General features: G+C 40.2%; 3 protein-coding genes across 3 annotated transcripts; all 3 read right to left on the reverse strand.

Moving 5' to 3' along the window:
- Positions 1-218: 218 nt before the first annotated feature.
- LOC124197837 (alpha-1-inhibitor 3-like) lies at positions 219-8489 on the reverse strand. Its single transcript, XM_046593383.1, has 28 exons — positions 8329-8489; positions 7817-8047; positions 7451-7692; positions 7226-7342; positions 6970-7145; positions 6667-6889; positions 6216-6599; positions 5913-6134; positions 5545-5844; positions 5243-5477; positions 5058-5167; positions 4863-4995; positions 4710-4769; positions 4555-4648; positions 4055-4489; positions 3854-3936; positions 3672-3787; positions 3443-3593; positions 3104-3342; positions 2719-3034; positions 2428-2600; positions 2155-2355; positions 2049-2086; positions 1792-1975; positions 1496-1706; positions 1049-1378; positions 716-940; positions 219-647 (listed from the first exon to the last, which is right to left on the reverse strand). The coding sequence occupies exons 2-28, from the start codon at positions 8037-8039 to the stop codon at positions 484-486; spliced, it is 5385 nt and encodes a 1794-aa protein (XP_046449339.1). The 5' UTR covers positions 8040-8047; positions 8329-8489; the 3' UTR covers positions 219-483.
- Positions 8490-9283: 794 nt separating this feature from the next.
- On the reverse strand, positions 9284-10088 carry LOC124197844 (40S ribosomal protein S20-like). Its single transcript, XM_046593392.1, has 4 exons — positions 9928-10088; positions 9736-9832; positions 9542-9674; positions 9284-9479 (listed from the first exon to the last, which is right to left on the reverse strand). Exons 1-4 carry the CDS (start codon positions 9928-9930, stop codon positions 9356-9358), a joined length of 357 nt encoding a protein of 118 aa, XP_046449348.1. The 5' UTR covers positions 9931-10088; the 3' UTR covers positions 9284-9355.
- A 598-nt stretch (positions 10089-10686) lies between these two features.
- Positions 10687-15196, reverse strand: LOC124198561 (valine--tRNA ligase-like). Its single transcript, XM_046594442.1, has 15 exons — positions 14649-15196; positions 14373-14583; positions 14065-14308; positions 13690-13951; positions 13480-13626; positions 13259-13383; positions 13054-13197; positions 12569-12916; positions 12387-12509; positions 12220-12327; positions 12005-12164; positions 11536-11943; positions 11359-11462; positions 11180-11294; positions 10687-11120 (listed from the first exon to the last, which is right to left on the reverse strand). The coding sequence occupies exons 1-15, from the start codon at positions 14845-14847 to the stop codon at positions 10723-10725; spliced, it is 3096 nt and encodes a 1031-aa protein (XP_046450398.1). The 5' UTR covers positions 14848-15196; the 3' UTR covers positions 10687-10722.
- Between the last annotated feature and the right edge of the window lie 2187 nt (positions 15197-17383).

The raw sequence follows: 17383 nt of genomic DNA on the forward strand, positions 1-17383 counted from the left end.
TAGAAATTATTTACGTTTACCGTTTGAGACCCCCGCACAGTATTTCTTTTCTTTTTTAAGCTCTGTTTATTAAGAGTAATAAATCACTTTTGAACGACTAAAGAGACTTAAAGAAAACTGCCATAGAAAAATGGTTTTGTGTTATGTTTAATCTTGACGATATACAAGATAATTGTAAATTAAATTTTAACTAATAATAAACTTCTCACTCAAAATAATTCTACGTTCTAAACTTCTAATTTATTGAAGACAACAATCGTACAGCTGGAGGATTACCGTCATGTATGCTGGACTGGGGCGAAGAAGTTGAATACACATACAGTACATAAAATCAACGGCTGAATTATAGGTGAATAAAACTACAAACAGTTTTGAAGGACGTGAACGAGGTAAGCTAACTAATAGTTAAAACGGTTACGAAATGTATTATAATGCAAAAAAATAAAAATCAGTGCGAAATTAGTCAATCTTTTTGTCCAGCTATCAAGGTAACGTTTGGTCGCATTTGTTGCGCATTGATTTAATATTGATTTGCTTGGGGTTGGAGTCGATAATCAAAAGTTCTGGTCCAACAACCAATTTAGCAGGAGGAGAAGGAAGCGGTGACGAGGGGAGACCAAGGACCAATACAGTTCGATTGCTGGTACCTAAATAAATATTTAAATAGTTTCACTCGATTATTTTATTCAACACACAATTCATTTTAATCAAATACCTTGCTGGAAAAAGCTGCATTGGCAGTTGGGCTCGAGAAGCATATCGACCGATGAATTCATTTTAACGAATCGAGCGTATTGCAACGAAACATTGTTTACTAGTCGTAGTCGATGACCGCGCGCTGGTCGAGTTTCAGCCAGGTAAACTGATTTCGATTGGCAATATAACATTTTAAGATCCTTCGGTGTATCTGTTACGCAGCGCGGGCAACCCCGAATGTGACCTTGAGGAAAATTAAAACATGTAATCAAAAAATTCGGGCAAAATTCAAAAATTTTAAATTCAAAATTGCTAATGACAAAATATCGTTCGGGAAAAATGTTCCAATTACCTGGGAGCACGAAGGCTGGAATAGGGCCTTCCTCTCTATCAGCAACGCTTAAATCAAAATTATCACTCTCAAAGTTATTCCTTCGTACTGTGCGGTTTCTGCCATTCGCCACTGCGTTTGTTTGAGCAGAGCGCGTTACTTGAATAAGTTCTTGCGGTGAACCCGGTGATTTCTTACTGGCAACTTCTTGTATGGGTTCAACTATGACGACATCAGATAACAACGCCGATGATGTCGGGGCTGGTTGGAGCATAGGAGAGAGAAGTGTCATGGAACTAGCATCCGCCAATGAAGGTGGCTGCTGCGGGTTTTCGTTGGACGAAAAACAGCCTGGCGACAAAAATAAATAATTGTTTATTGAATTTTTTTTCCCGGCAAAGAGATCAGTCGTATTCCATGAATGTGTTTTATTTTATTTTTATTAAATTTTGAATGAATTGCTCTTACTGCTAGGTAGATTATAAGCGACAGTTTTGCTGTGCTCAGGTTGATAATAGTCATAGATTTTGACGTTGGCGTCCTTGGCGTCGTTCACCTTAAATACATGTTGAGCGACTACAGAAACGCATACATCACTATGAGCAGAAATCTGGTCGAAATAAAGGACCACCGTGTCGCCCTTGATTTCGTGACGTTTCACTCCAGGAAGTGTTTTTTTCTAATAAATTTGTGAACAAAATTCGGATTTTCAATAAATATTTTTTAACAGAACCAAATATTCCTAGTCTTCTGAAATTTCGTACATTCAGTGATGCCTTGTCAACTTCAAAGCCGGAAACGAATCCGATTTCGATTAGCGCCATGTTGGATTCTTCATGTTTGGATCCGAGATATCGGCTGCAAACCACTACCTGCTGTTGACATTTGTTTTTTTGGCCAGCATCGTTTTGCACAGGCACGTTACTGACATTTAAATGAAATGCGGCTCTGAAAAAAGGAAAGAAAACAGAAACAAATTCAATCAAATAAATGAAACAATCCCGGCAGTTGTAAAACATACGATGGAGGTGGTGTGCGGACGTTGTAGCGAAGAGTAGCCTACGGTCAAGTCAAATATTGAAGTTGCCAAAAGTCTCAAACTAAATAATAATGTGATGACGAAAAACCTGGAGGACAGCACAGCCAGTTCCGTCGCCAACAGTGGCAATATGGACCTCGGTTGCCAAAGGAGACGGGAGATCGATCCGGCGCTGCACTAGACGGTCGTGTTCACGAATTCGAGCATAATTCTCAAACTCTCCCGCTGTGACGAGTATTTCCATATCGACTGTCTGGGTGCCGATAAGCGAAGCGTATGCTGCAATAGCCTGAAATGTCGAATCGTTCAAGTTTCAGCTTGCAAGTTGATTTGTCGTCACACAAATGTGTCAGCAGCCAACCTGAAGGGCGACGACAGTGTCCTGAGTCGAAACAAATCCTCCTTCGCTATTGCGCTGCTTGGAGAGCCAGCGAACAATGGAACGGGCCTTCAGTAAATCTTGGTTACTGCCAAGTTTGACCAAGCTTAATAACACGTACGACGTCATCTCAACATTCAGAGCCGGTCCACTTTCTGGTTCGGTGGTCAAAAAATATAGTTTCATTAGCTTACAGTTATGGCAGTAACTACGTACGTATGTACTGTAATTCCACCAATCAGCGGACACAATGAAAACAAAGTTTGAACGCACCGGGTTTCTGCCACCAAAGTAATGAATGATTGCTTTGGGCGCGAGCCATTAGCCAATCAATGTGCTGTCGTGAAGCGTCAGACTGGCCGGCCAATGCTAGAGCGTAGGCAGTCAAAGCTCTGGTGTACACATCGTCCATTTCAGTCTCGTCGGGTTCCAGACAGGGTAACGTATTTTTCAATAACTTGTTCACAAGTGACGCCGTTTTTTTCCGTTCCGCACTTTTGCCCGAATCTTCGGTGTACATTTCCAAAAGTGAAATTAATGTGAACGCTGTCAGCGGCGCTAAATTCTCTTCGTTTTCCGCCAATCCACCCTGGTGAAATTTCAACATTTTTTAAAAGTCCGTTTCTACTTTAGAATAAGGGGAAAAAAGTAAAGGCACCTTCAAATCTCGATGGAGCACAGTGCCAATGACGGGGAAACATCCATTTTCCAGCTGTTTAGATTGAAGCCAGTGGACGGACGTTTGAAGTTCATTGTCGTCGATGTGAATGTAACGGCGTGAGGCGGCGAATGATTTGACAACAAAAGCCGTCAGCCACAGAGAACCATTCTCGTCCGATTTACCGAACGCCGAATAGGAACCGTCGTCGTGCCGGTACGTGAGCTCACGTTGATATCCTAATACATGTCACATTAAAAAACAAAAACAAGATTGGATTGCTTTAATAACAGTCAAATGTTTTTTTTTGTTTTTTGTTTTTTTTTCAATGTCTCAAACCGCTTTTCATGAAGTTAACGGCTTTAGTCTTGAATGAAGGTTCCAGTTGATTAGTAGCCTCCAAATATTTAGTGACGTAGATATTAGGAGTGAAAAGGATCATGTTTTGCTCGCCACAACCCATCGGAAGACGGACGAGACCCGACAAACCCTATCAGATGGCAGCCATCGTCATTTGAGTAAATTTTTAAAATTTAGTACTCCTTTGTAGATTATTATATTTGCTTACCTGTAATGCAGGTCCCATAAGGTCACCAACGGCAGTCACCCAGGCTCTTGCCGATCCTTCCACTAGATCATCGGGTAAAGCTAAATCCCAGACAATTGTTTTATCTTCGTCAAAATCTGTTTAAAAAAAAAAGTTCCATGTTAACAATGCGACGCTGATTCTCCGCTTGAAAAGTTAGATACCTTTAGGACAAGCCATGTGAGAATGAACGCGTTCAACGGGGAAACCTTCTGGTACAACGAGCAGTTCCTTAATCACATTATCGCTGAAAGCGGAATAATCATTACGTTCATTAACGAGGAAGATGGCAATAATATAACTGACGGAATCTACCCGACAGTTCAAAGATATCTCTTAAATCTTGAACACATATCAACGAGTACCTCGCACTTGGCAGAATTTCCGGGCCACAGTCTCCTGGATAGTTGTCGTCAATGGTGGCGAAGGCGGAAACGTTGTGCGTGCCCATCTCGATGGCGTGGATAAGGAAATGATGAACCACACTGTCTCTGGCCGGGACGCAGAGCAGCACAGAGTCGGAGACGTTCATCAATTCGAACTGCTCCGAGTAGGCCAGCGTCAATCGAATAGGCAACGGATGAGGCGCGTAATTGAACACGGAAATCTTGAGCTGCAGCTTCTCAGTTCGTTTCACCGAGTAAGGCAAATGCAGTTCGACGAAGAAAGGCTGGAAGGCTTCGATGTTTGCGGATGAGCTCATGCCGAAACCCTGAGACTCGGAGACGCAAAGGGCTCGACCGACCCATGTGGTAATCGTATGAGGGAGGGTGACTGCTTTGCCGTATTCTCCTTGAGAACTGGCAAATTGAACGTCGTCAATTAATAGTGATTTTAATGGGTGTTATATATTTATTCAGCATACTTGAGATGAACCAAATCCCAGAGCCAGGTTTCAGGAAAGTAAGAACGAGCACTGACGGTTGATTTCAAATCGACCACGTTGTCGTATGAATTAACTAAAATTGAAAAGTTGTGAATTAATTGAATGACTTAGGAAGACGAAACTTTCAACCAAACCATCTTCGGTCGCTTGAACAAACGTCCTTGATTCAGCATAGATTGCTTGGATGTTTCTCTCTATTCGAAACACAATTAAGTTAGTTGATTTAATACAAGCATAACACATGGAAACGTAATTCGACGCTTATTGGAGTTATAAAGATAATTTACCGGAAGGTACTTCGGCCTGCATTTTCTTTAGTAATCCTCCACGACGCATGAGGTACATTGGGAAAATCCTCGACTCCTCTGAGCACGGTCGAGTTTCAATGTTTAAATCAGACATAACCAGCACTCCAGCATGCTGTGAAAACAATTGGTTTTTAGAGAAAAGATATTGAAAAATTTGGTATTGGTCTCAGTTACATCAAAAGCTTCCATGGCGTCTTTGAATTGGGCGGTAAAGTGTCCGATAAAAAATGATCGCTTCCGGCGACGAAGATCATCATCAAAAGTACGACCCGACTGTTCATTTTCTGTTTAACAAAACAATAAAATTATGAAGGATTTTTTTTTTTTTTTTAAGGAATAAGTTTAATATTTTGTCTTACTTTTTTCACAGTATTTCCAGTCAGGTGTGACTTGCTGGGGATAACTACCAGCAGGAATGTGCAGGCCGGGCAACCAACTGTAAATGTTTGATTCGGATAACTGTAGATCCGGTCTTGCGTAAGTGACACTTCGATCGACGACAGAATAACCGCAAATGGAACCAGCGCTAGCTTTCAAATTCATCGTCACATTTTGACCGGGTTGCTTTTTCTTGGACGACCAAGAAAATTTCACCTTTAAAAAAAATTAAAAAAATCAGTTATCTTCGTGAATATATTTTGGGCTAAGAAATGCTCCGTACTGGATTTGGGAAGCAGTTTTCAATCGGTATGTCAATGTGAGCAGTGACCACTTCTCTGTCATCCCGGACATAATAGGCCAGCAAGGACATTTTAGGGGCCAATTCGGGAACGATTTCGATTTCAAATTCCAAGTCGCCGACGGGTTTCAATGAAGATTCGACGTCAGACTCGGATTCTGACCCACCATTATCACTTCGCTTGTTGAGCAGCGTTTCACCCAAACTCAAATCGATGTTGTCTTCCTCGCGGAATTTGACTTGTTTCACGCCCGTTTGCATGACGTCACCCCTGGCCATCACCTGCAGTACCAGACATTTCTAGAATCAACCCACAAGCTTCTAAATCTAGTTTCACTATTCAAACTGACAATGTAGTGAACGTTAAAGTTGATATCCTTATCTGCGGTGAAGTAGAGCTTGACCGGAAGCACCGAAAGACAGGGGACATCTTTCGGATAATTAGGAGGCGGAACGAAGACCATGGAGCTATTACTGGGCGAATAGAGACTGCGGATATTGAACTGAGTTTCAGCGATGACATCCAGCTGAGGACCCACAGCTCGGCGCTTCCTCCTGTTTGGTATCGTTGCCTGCGACCGCAAAATAAAAAAATAAAAAAGTTGCACATCACCGACACTCTGAATTCAACAAAAAGAAATCTAAACTTTTACTTTGATATTGTACTCTGTTATTTCCGGCTCAGTAGGAAGCAATTCGAAACTGACAAATCCGTTGGCATCTGTCTCACGAAGAGAGCAATACTTTGGCGTGTTGCTGACGCTTGGACGCTTCACGCTGGGCCTGCGATGGATATTCTCTTCTTTGACGTCACTGTTGGCGATCGTGGGATTGGCGCAAATTTCAACGGAGGTGCCGACTGCCGGTTGATTATCAGCCGTAGTCACTTTGATTTTCCCGTAGTAAGGTAGACCGCTTTTAAAAGTGCTGCTGCTCCATGTGGCAATGTCAATCGACATTGTTTGACGCTGGATTTCGGTACTCCACGTGCTGTTCATTTCGATCCCTGTACCCTGTTCAGTCACAATCGCCAGGACCTGACAGAAAAATGGGAAAACAATTGGGTAAATAATAATGATCAATATGATGTAACTGGTAGCTTACTTGGAAAGTCTTTTGAATAGATCCGGTGTAAGAAGAGATGCCAATTTCATCACCCGACACTTTAAAGTTGAAGCAACCAGTGTCCCCATTCAAAACACCACTCCTGTCAAAATCAACGACGGGAACTGTTGACATGAAATTCCGGCGGAAACCATACCGAGAATCTGATTTAACTTTAAAGTTAGCTTTCACGTTGCCTCTGACTGGTTGGCCATAACTATATCTGTTTAATTGAACAATAACGTATTTATTATATGTGACAGTATAAGTAGCTGTTTTGTGTGCGGAAATAGATTCTTATACTTTGCACAGACGGAGATGATAATTTTCTGAACAGATCGATCCCCATCCTGGTTGTAGGAGATAAACGGTGGAGCATTGATGTTAACTTCAAATTTGGGCAGAACGTATTCGCGCACTTCGAAATATCGTACGCCTCTTTCATGTGACTCTCGTTCCATTTGAATCTTCCACACCCCCTGCAAGAGAAAAAAAAGGGTGTGGTAGATGACGAGGTAACGCTTCGTTAAATTCGCAAATTCCAAACCAATCAATTTACTTGAACGGGCTCCACAGAAAGTTGGAGTTCCAACTGATGAAGACCGTGAACGGTGGTCAAATTTGTCCATTGGACTATAGTCGCCCCAGTCGGATCCTCCACCCAGACGCGCTTAATCTGAATAAAATGACGGTGATGACCTTGTGATTGTTGCCGATGAAGGAAATTGGGGCGTGCGGAATATTTAAAAGAAGAAAAAAAAAGGGAAAAAATAAAGAGACAAACCAGGTCTAGTAGAGGATACAGGATGTGATTCAGACTAAGTATTCTGAAGCGGACCAGCTGGCCTGGAGTGTACCAAGCTTTATCAGTCTGAATCAAGTGGATGGTCTCGAGTTGCCTTATAGCCACTTCCTTGATGCTGTCCACTGTGTAATCGGGCAAATTTTCGAAACGCATTCGCCAACGCAAGCGGCCACTCGTTTCGCCAGTCATAGGCACCGACAATTTGATGCAATCTTTCGGACCTGAAGAATGCGATAACACAAATATTGAAATGAATGCAAGATAGTAGGCATGTAGTAGGAAATGAATTGAATAAAGTCATTATTTCAATTAAGAAGAACAGCAATTATTTTTATAAATCTATACCTTTCATACGATGATTGTGTGAAGCGTAAACTTCGTCACCCTCTCTGGCCATTAGATCCAGAGTGCAATTAGCTGTGGTGTGGCTGCCTTCAATAGAGACACAAAATGTCTCGACGCTGTTAGACAGGAGACTTTTCGGTCCAGTGAGTAGATATCCTTGCATCGCCATCGTTAAGGTAGCCCTCCATAGCAAGAACACTAATAATTTGGTGATGTTCGTCATCACTGAATCTAAAATAACGAAATATTTTTCAAATTCAGTTTAAGAAACAATTAAAAATGATAGTGGAATAACTTAAAAGAAATCGAGTGCAAGTGTTGAATGACAAATATTTCCGAGACATTCTGAATGAAAAATATAGGCACGAGTTTCAAGGTACTTCCTGTTTTGATTTCTTACACACTTTATGGAAACCAAGGATGGCGTAGAAGGAAATTGATAACACTTAACACTGGGTGGTTAGTATTCAAATATCTTTTAATCGTATTCTAAGAATAAAAGATGACCCTACCTTCATTGAATAGAAACGTATGATTGCGTTCACTTTTCCAGCGCCTACGCCAAAAGGAAAACGTATTGTGGTTGGTGATTTGTTAAGGATGTGACGAGCTTCTGTTTTGCGGCACGACTGATTTCTTAAACTGAGACGCCAGAGTATATGCTATAAAGCCAACAGCTCTAGGAGGGGGATCTTTTAAAAGAAAAAGAAAAAATAAAGAAAGCTGAAGCAGCGCAAGAAGAGAGGGATTGACTGCAGATGTGGAACATTTTGGGGGTTCACAGGTCAAGTTCCACTAACGCAAGAAACATGAGAAAACGCATTTCTGAGTCGCAACTCAACATCAACACATATGCTTCATCACCAGTTTACATTAAAAATATTTATGTTGTGAAATAATTCGCACGTCCCTATTGAAGGATAACGAAATTGTGGAAACCCAAACTATTCAGCAACTAAACAAAACATTTACTAGATCTGAACGTCAACAACTTTAGAGTCCACGTCATCCGTTATTCTACGAATAGTCTAACAATAATGAAAGGGTTTTTCCAATTTCTTCAGAATGTCGTAACTTCATCTACAACATTTGCCTCTGCAAACTATATAATTATACTACTAAACCTTGCTTGATAAAAATATTGCCTGCACAATGTTTTTGAACGCTTTCGACCAGTGATACTTAACCGACTGCAGGCAGACACCACAATCTCGAGATGTTAGTCTTACTCAATGATCTTGTTGTTCCCACTGTAAGAGAATGGATGCGGGATGAAAGATAATGAATTAAACGATTAAAAGTTAAATTCCAACCAATTTTTTCCTCCGTTGAACCTTCAGAATGCTAGCTAAAACCAGATTGCCTTTCGTCGACTCTTCTCAGTGTAGTCTTTAAGCTGCTCTTGCATTAGTTAACACTACCAACAAATTTGAAGGAAACCTTTAAACCAAGTCGCAAATCCAAGAGTAGTTTGATTATGCCTTTTTATTGACTTGATCACATTTCAAGAATAGAACAAGTAGGCACAAATGGACACGTTTAAGCGTCAGCAATGGTAACTTCAACCTCGACGCCAGGCTCAATCGAGAAAGATGTGATCTGCTTAACGATCTCAGCTGGGCTCTGGAGATCAATGATGCGTTTGTGAATACGCATTTGGAATCTGCACAGAAAAGGTAAGTAAATATTTTAGCAGTTCTAATTAACTATTACAATATTACGTACCTGTCCCAAGTCTTTGATCCCTCACCACAAGGAGTCTTACGAGTAGTGATGCGCAGAGTCTTGGTAGGCATGCGGACGGGTCCCTTCACGCGGAGGTTCTTGTCCTTAGCAGCACCAACCAACTCGGAGCACACTAATTACAACACACTCAATATTAGTAACTAGAACATATTTATCGAGAATTAACAACATACCTTTCTCGAGAGATGGAACATTGCGGGATGTCAATGTAATTCGGATCTTGTGAATTACAGCCTCTTCAGCCACCGGTTTACCAGTGTCCTTGTAGGCCTGTTACAAAACATTAAATATTTAGAATCCATGATACGATGGGTAGACATAATACGAACAGAAATGAAATCAAATGAATAAGAAACAATAATTACCATGTTTGAAGTTTACAATTCACGGCTTGGCCGAGATGATCACGGATAATTCGCGACCAGGCGCTGAACCAAGCTCGCAAAGTGGAGTGAATGAGAGCAGACGCTGGAGGTCTGAAGCGGATAAAAAATGGCTGACATGGGAAGCGCAACGTTGTGACTATTAAAGCATTTTTGAGAATATATTATTATTTTGTTTGAATTTATTTATTTCAAGAAATTTTTGCAAGTATTTAGTTTTTATTTTATGATATTAATGTTATTAATGAAATATTAATAAAAATACAAGATAAGAATGAAATATTTTAATTTTGGCAACGTAAGCTGGATGTTTGAGATTATTTTCAAACCAGAGCCCTTGATGGCTCTGTTCAAACTAAAAAATTTCAACTCTGGACCGAAGTTGTCTAAAGAAACGGTTCGATAAAGTAAAGTTAATTCAGTTTTCTTATGGAAACATAGTTTAAGAACCTTGAAATAAACCCTTACAAACCTTCAAGTTAATTAACTGAAGAATGGGGCTTAAAAGTAAATTTATGGAATGTAACAAAATACTAAAATATTCGTTATTATGCACGATTAAAGCCGTGTTAACTTATTCCATCATTTTGTAAGGATAACTTGCGAAGAATTTGACCTTTATGGTTCTTGTTAACAGGCCAAATTTATAATTTCGTGACTTGTAGACAGGATTTTGCAACACATACGTTTGATCGCGGGAGTTAGTTTTCTATAATGTAAAGAGTGAAAAAAAAATTGGAACTGGGTCAACAATACTTTGTATTTACTATTCCTAATTTACAGTTCGTCTAACTTTTGGGCATATAATTTTAAACTGTTAATTTCGTTTCGCAACGAGTCAGCTTTTTGTCGGTGAATTTCTTGCACATGAGAAGGGGCACTCAGTTGGTATGAAGATGAGTTCATATTAGCTTCCATCCGAGCAAGTTTATCGATAAGTTTCCTCATCTTATCTTGATTTTTCTTAAGCTCCGCTCGCAGATCAACCATCCCTGCAATATTGACATGTACAGAGCAACTGTCAACTGTACGAGATACCCAGACTTTTTCTTTCGAATTTTGTAGACGCCGCTCCTCACAAATAGTCACAGATTCCAGTCCACCAATAGTTGCCATAAGCTTGGAATACTGATCGCTTTTACTTAAAATATTTTCGGATGAGCAGATGAGGATGGCTAAGAAAAAAAAAATTTACTACCGATAAAACATTTTAGAAATTAATTTTATTTGATACCTTCTGGCTTTGACTTGGCTAATCCGTACTCCACTTTCACATTTCGTAATTCTGTGACGACCCGTAAGATTAAATCGACATTTTGTTCAAGCTCGGCATTTTTCCATATAGCAAACTGTAAGAAATATTTGATAATAAAATATAAATGTGTATGCTTTGATGTAAACCAAAATAATAACCTCATCTTTCACGGGATATTTAGCAATAAGAATGCTCATGGATCGTGGCGATTGGATTCCATGATCGGCAAGTTTCTTATGCAGGCGCTGATAAAGCTCTTCGCCTTTAAAGATAGTGCGGTAGGTAAAACACTATTAACGTGGGCTACGCTAAAATACTAAATATTTAAAACTTACTAAGAAAAGGCATAAAAGGGGCCAAACAGCGAAGTGCCACATCTAAGCAAATTGCAAGAACATGGGCAGATTCTTGTTTATCCACCCCAGTTAAAGGTTTGATAGCTTCTAGGTAAACATCGCAAAGACTCCCATACAAAAAAGTGTAGAGTGCATCCGTGGCGTGATGGAAATCGTATCTCGACAATGCACTGTTGACTTGGCTGACCATTTTATCCAGGCCATTCATAATCCATTGATTCATGAGGGACGAATGGTTCGGATCCTTTCGCAAATAAATGTCGTTTGAGCTTTTTTGCGGAAATGTTTCATCCAAAAGCTGAAACAAAAACCGAGTAGCCTGCCATATTTTGTTGCAAAAAAGGCGGTTTTTCTTTAAAGTTGCCATGTCCAGGTTAATAAAATGACCTATTCAGACAAATTGTACAATACGGTTGATGAATTAACACAACTTAACAATGAAAATTACTTTTAACATTGTAGGAGCAAAGGGTAAATCTCAAAGCGTCAGATCCTGTTTGTGGTATTCCGTCAGGAAATGTAACCCTCTTTTCTGCCATAGCCTTTTCAAATTCTTTTGAAGAAAGATGCCCTTTTTTGAGGCTGGATTCCAGTTGATCTTCCAAGCACTGACATATATTTAAGAATGAACTAATGAAGTATAAATTTAAAAAATAGGAGTACTTTTAGGGATGAACCATAAACTATATCCAACGGATCGATCACATTCCCCAAAGATTTTGACATTTTGCGCCCTTGACTATCGCAAATGATGCCGTGCAAAAGAACTTCCTACAAAACAGAAACATTTACTAATATTTGTTAAATCTTTAAACTTATTTCTAGACAACCTTGAATGGTAACTCTCCGGTTAGTTCCAGACTCATCATTACCATACGAGCAACCCAGAAAAATAGAATGTCGTGTCCTGTTTCCATCAAATTAAGTGGGAATAAATTTTTGAGATCAATCGTCTGTCAAACAAATTACTTGTTAAGGCATCGATAAAATAAAAAATTGCAAGTAACGTTACTTGTTCAGGCCATCCACAGACTGAAAAAGGAAAGAGCGACGAAGAAAACCACGTATCGAGTACGTCTTCATCTTGACTGACTGTTGAAAAGGGAAGATTTTGATGTTTGGCGAGTTCGACAGCTTGCTGGAAATTATGCGCTGCGATCCAAGTTGCATCATTTTCTCCAGCAAAACGATATGCAGGTACACGATGACCCCACCAAAGTTGACGCGAGATGCACCAATCTCTAATATTGCCGAGCCATTCAAACCAGACGTTTTCAAAATGAGGAGGATGAATTTTTAAATTGCCACTTTTGACCGCTTCCATGGCTCTTTGCGCCATCTCTTGTGTGTCAACGAACCACTAAAAAAATGAATTTGCAATTAAAAATTTTACAAATCATATTTTCGACAAAAAACTGGTACCAAAAGGATCAGAACTGTGACTCAAATATGACCACACATTTGTAAATTGAAATTTATTAAGTTTACAAAACTAACCTGCGGTCTTAAAAGGGGTTCAATTACATCGCCAGATCGACTACACCGTGGTACACTCATTTGGTGAGGTAAAATACTGTTCAACAGGTTATTATCGCGTAAAAATTGTATCATCTTTTCCCTCAGTTCAAACCGAGGTAGTCCCTGAAAAATAATCATTAGATGTATTAAAATTATTTACAGTGTTGTATAAGATTTTGCATACGCTGAATTCGCTGCAGTTTTTATTTGCTATTCCCTGATTGTCGAAAATGCTAAGCATTTCAATACCATGACGCACTGCTATTTCATAATCTTTTTGATCATGTGCCGGAGTAACCTTTACAGCACCTACATTTAAAATCAATTGAGCCAAGTGTTTGTGTACCTTATAATTGAATGCACGTTTTACGCCAACAAGTTTTATTATAGCGAAAGTGAGCTTACCTGTTCCAAATTCCTGATCAACCATAGAATCAGCAATAATAGGTAATTTATCGTGGCGAATTGGATGAACAACTGATCTACCGATGTATTTGCTGTAGCGTACGTCTTCAGGATTGACTGCGATTGCCATATCACCCAAAATAGTTTCTAAAACGAAAATAACAATTTACATTTACATCTGTCTTTTTTTTTTCCAAAAAATATTTATACCTGGTCTAGTCGTGGACACCGCAATACGTTCATCGGAGTCGGACAATTTGTAGTCAAACTTATAAATATACCCGAATGTGACTGGTTTATCATATCCTGGGACAGATATTCCCTGTGGCCCATCAATCGACTGGTGATCAACTTCGATGTCTGAAATGGCAGATCGCAACTGACAAGACCAATTCACTAGGCTTTCCTTCCGATAAATTTTTCCTTTTTGGTGAAGTCGAATAAACGCTTCATTAACTGCATAACAAAGTTTCTAGAGAAAAACAGATATTTCCATTACTTTATTGAATAAATGTTGCAAGTTACTAATGATTTTCAATTATATTGTTTGTAACTGCTATAGCTTAGACTGAAATATAAACTTACTGGATCCATTGTAAAGACTGCTTTGTCCCAATTCAAGGTTGAACCTAATCCTTTTAACTGCTGATAAATGATGTCTTGTTTTTCATGTTTCCACTTCCAAATTTCTTCAACAAATTTGTCACGACCCAGCTGCTCACGTGTCAGGTTTTGAGATTTCAAATTTTTCTCAACTATAGCTTGTGTAGCTATTCCAGCATGGTCACATCCTGGAAACCAGTATGTATCTTTCCCATTCATTCTATTCCTGACAAGACATATAATTATTTTCATGAAATCATTAACAATATAGACTTACAAAGACGATGTACCAGCAAACTAGAGAATCCTGAATGGCACATGTTAAGGCATGTCCAATATGGAGACTACCAGTAATGTTTGGTGGAGGAAGAACCATGGAAAACTTTTCACTGGATGATAAAGGCCTATGCTGCTTAAAAAATGAGTTAGACTCCCACCATTCATACCACTTTCCTTCTACTAAGGCAGGCGAATAAGCTTTCGGCATATCACTATTGACATCTGTACAAAATGAAAAACAAGGTAAGTTATGGTTGATTCCTTCAAACGAATAATTTATTCTTTACTTTTTGGTAAATTTATTGTAGCACAAGATCTGTATGATAAGGGAAATAGTTGTTTAGGGGCCCGTTTCCACATTTTAGGAAGGCCGGTTGTTTTGAAAAACAAAGTAGACGAAAACTGAAACTCACAATAGCAACATGCTTTTTCACTGTTGCCATGTTTTTTAACACAAGTAAAGATAATAAAAATCCGAAGAAACATTTAAAAAAAAAACGAAAAAAACCCAAACCACGTATGTATTGAGGAATAACGATAAATTTTATGATTGGGAAAGCAAATATTTTAATCCTTGCACGAAATCAGATGAAATTCATTTGGTAAAATGTAAGTGTTGTGGAGGCCGAGCGGTTGAATGCAACCACAACGAATGAATAAACTTAAATAAAATGGGAATTCAGTGACTTACAGTTTGTATTGGGAAACCAAGGGAATTACACTCAGATGAAAGGGGGTTTCTTCGCGAGAGGTAGCCAGTGGGTGAACAGGGCTCTCTCTTAATTGCTGTTACCAGGATCACACGCTCGACTAAAACCGACTGTCCTCCCTGGCTTGGGAGACAGACGAACTTGCCGGTGTCCCTCTGACGGTCGATCTGCCTGCTCCTTGCGGCCAATCCGCAACATTCGGCCTTTCCTGACTTTTGACGATTCGAAACACATATATACATATCCAACTCCACATTTCGAGAGACAAAACATTTCAACACATGATAAAAAACAAAACACCAAATCAAACCCTACCCTGTGGCAGCTTTTAGTGGCACTGGAAGAAAAATAAATAGTATAGACAAAAAAGAATTGTGAAAGAGAAGAAAGGAATAAAGAACTGGACGGAAATGGACGGATGGCTTCGTTTTCAAATGGAATGATGATGGAGTTTGGATATGAAGGTGAGGTGAAAGACACATGAATGAACAATGAGAGTGAATAAATGCGGACGAAAGCGAGGGAAAAAAAAACAACAACACACACAGAAAAAGAAAAAAAACAAAACACAATACAAGCCGTGGTCAATGCCGTTCGTACTCGTTGTGCCACCGTGGTGCTCGAGTCTGTCTGCCGGCCCTTGTTCTTTCCGGCTCTCTTGGCTGGACTGGCTGTTGCTCCTCCCCCACTGTCTCTGTAGCAGCAACTGACGGCAAATTCTCTTCCGGCTCTTCCGTGTCGTCAATGCCTTCTCCTTCCTCCTCTGTGCCAGAACTTTCTTCTTCGGAATCGTCTCCTTGCTCCCACTCGACATCCTCACGTGAATGAAAACGGCGGATCTGACACACGTGAGCGTTGAACCTCCTAAACTTAGTTTTTTTTCGCCTTGAGGGCAAGTCCTCCACCAAATAAGTCGTCTCACACACTTTTTTAACCACTTGATAAGGGCCAACAAATTTCGGGAGAAACTTCTTTGTTTTTCCTTTCTTAGTTAAGTTGCGTTTCACTAGCACAAGTTCTCCGACACGTAATTCTTGCGTCACTCGGCGACTACGGTCTACACGCTCTTTCACCTTCTGTTGTTTCTCGATGATTCTGAGTCTTGCAGCTTCTCGTAGGTCCGCCACTCGTTTCGCAAATACCGCGTACGGCTCTTGACGTTCTGGTGGCCATGGAAACTTGTTTTCTTGTGCCATCACTGGACGTCTGCCGTAGACCATCTCAAAAGGTGTGATTTCGGTTGCTGACTGCCTCGCTGTGTTGACTGCCAACGCTGCTCCTTGTAGTTTCACATCCCAATCCGTATGTTTCGTGTTCAAGTATGCTGCAATCGCCAAAGTTGCTGTCCTATTCAGCCTCTCGACAAGCCCATTCGTCTGCGGATGTTCTGGTGTAGCCGGAATATGGTCGATTCTCCACTCAGTCATTCTAGCGTCGAACTCTTTGGATGAAAAAGCGGGACCTTGATCACTTACGAGCCTTTTCGGATGACTGTGGCGATGGATGATGTTATCCTGAATAAATGGAATGACGTGGTCGGTTGACGTGTCTGGAACGGCTGCCACTTCCACCCACTTTGTCAGATAGTCGATCGCCACAATCACATGCTTGTTTCCGGAATCAGTCGTTTGTAGAGGACCCAGATGATCAATGCCCAACATTTCGAATGCGTGAGCTGGCGGTGGAATGGGTTGCAATCTTCCGACGGTTTGACCAACGGCATGTTTGTGCAATTGACAGTACATACAAGAAGAGACATATTTTTTTACACTAGCAAACATTTTAGGCCACCAATAGCGCTCACTAACCCTTGCGAAAGTCTTTTCCCTTCCCATATGCCCAGCATGAAGATCATCATGACAGCTTTTGAGAATTTTTCTACGAAGAACGGAGGGAACCACAAGAAGAAATTTTCTACCAGCAGGACCAAAATTTTTTTTATATAAGACTTTTCTATGAACAACAAACTCGTGGGGATTTTTACCGGGGTTTGGGTATCTTAAATCTATAAAAATTTTCCGTAATTGGCTGTCCACCTGCTGGAGGAAAGCCAATTCATGTGGAGCATAGCCCGAAGGCCTACTACTTTGCAAAACACAAATTACATGATCTCTCTCGCATTCCGGCAAATTTCCGTCCGGATTGCGAGAGAGAGCATCCGCCATAACATTATTTGTACCTTTTAAATGGCGTACCTCAAAATCATATTCCTGCAATGAAAGAATCCACCTTGCAAATTTACCGTTCAGTTCCTTTTTCGTATGCATCCATTTTACCACTGAACTGTCGGTTTCGACTAAAAATCGCCGACC

The sequence above is a fragment of the Daphnia pulex genome, chromosome 7 (genome assembly GCF_021134715.1).
Source record: "Daphnia pulex isolate KAP4 chromosome 7, ASM2113471v1".
NCBI lineage: Eukaryota > Metazoa > Arthropoda > Branchiopoda > Diplostraca > Daphniidae > Daphnia > Daphnia pulex.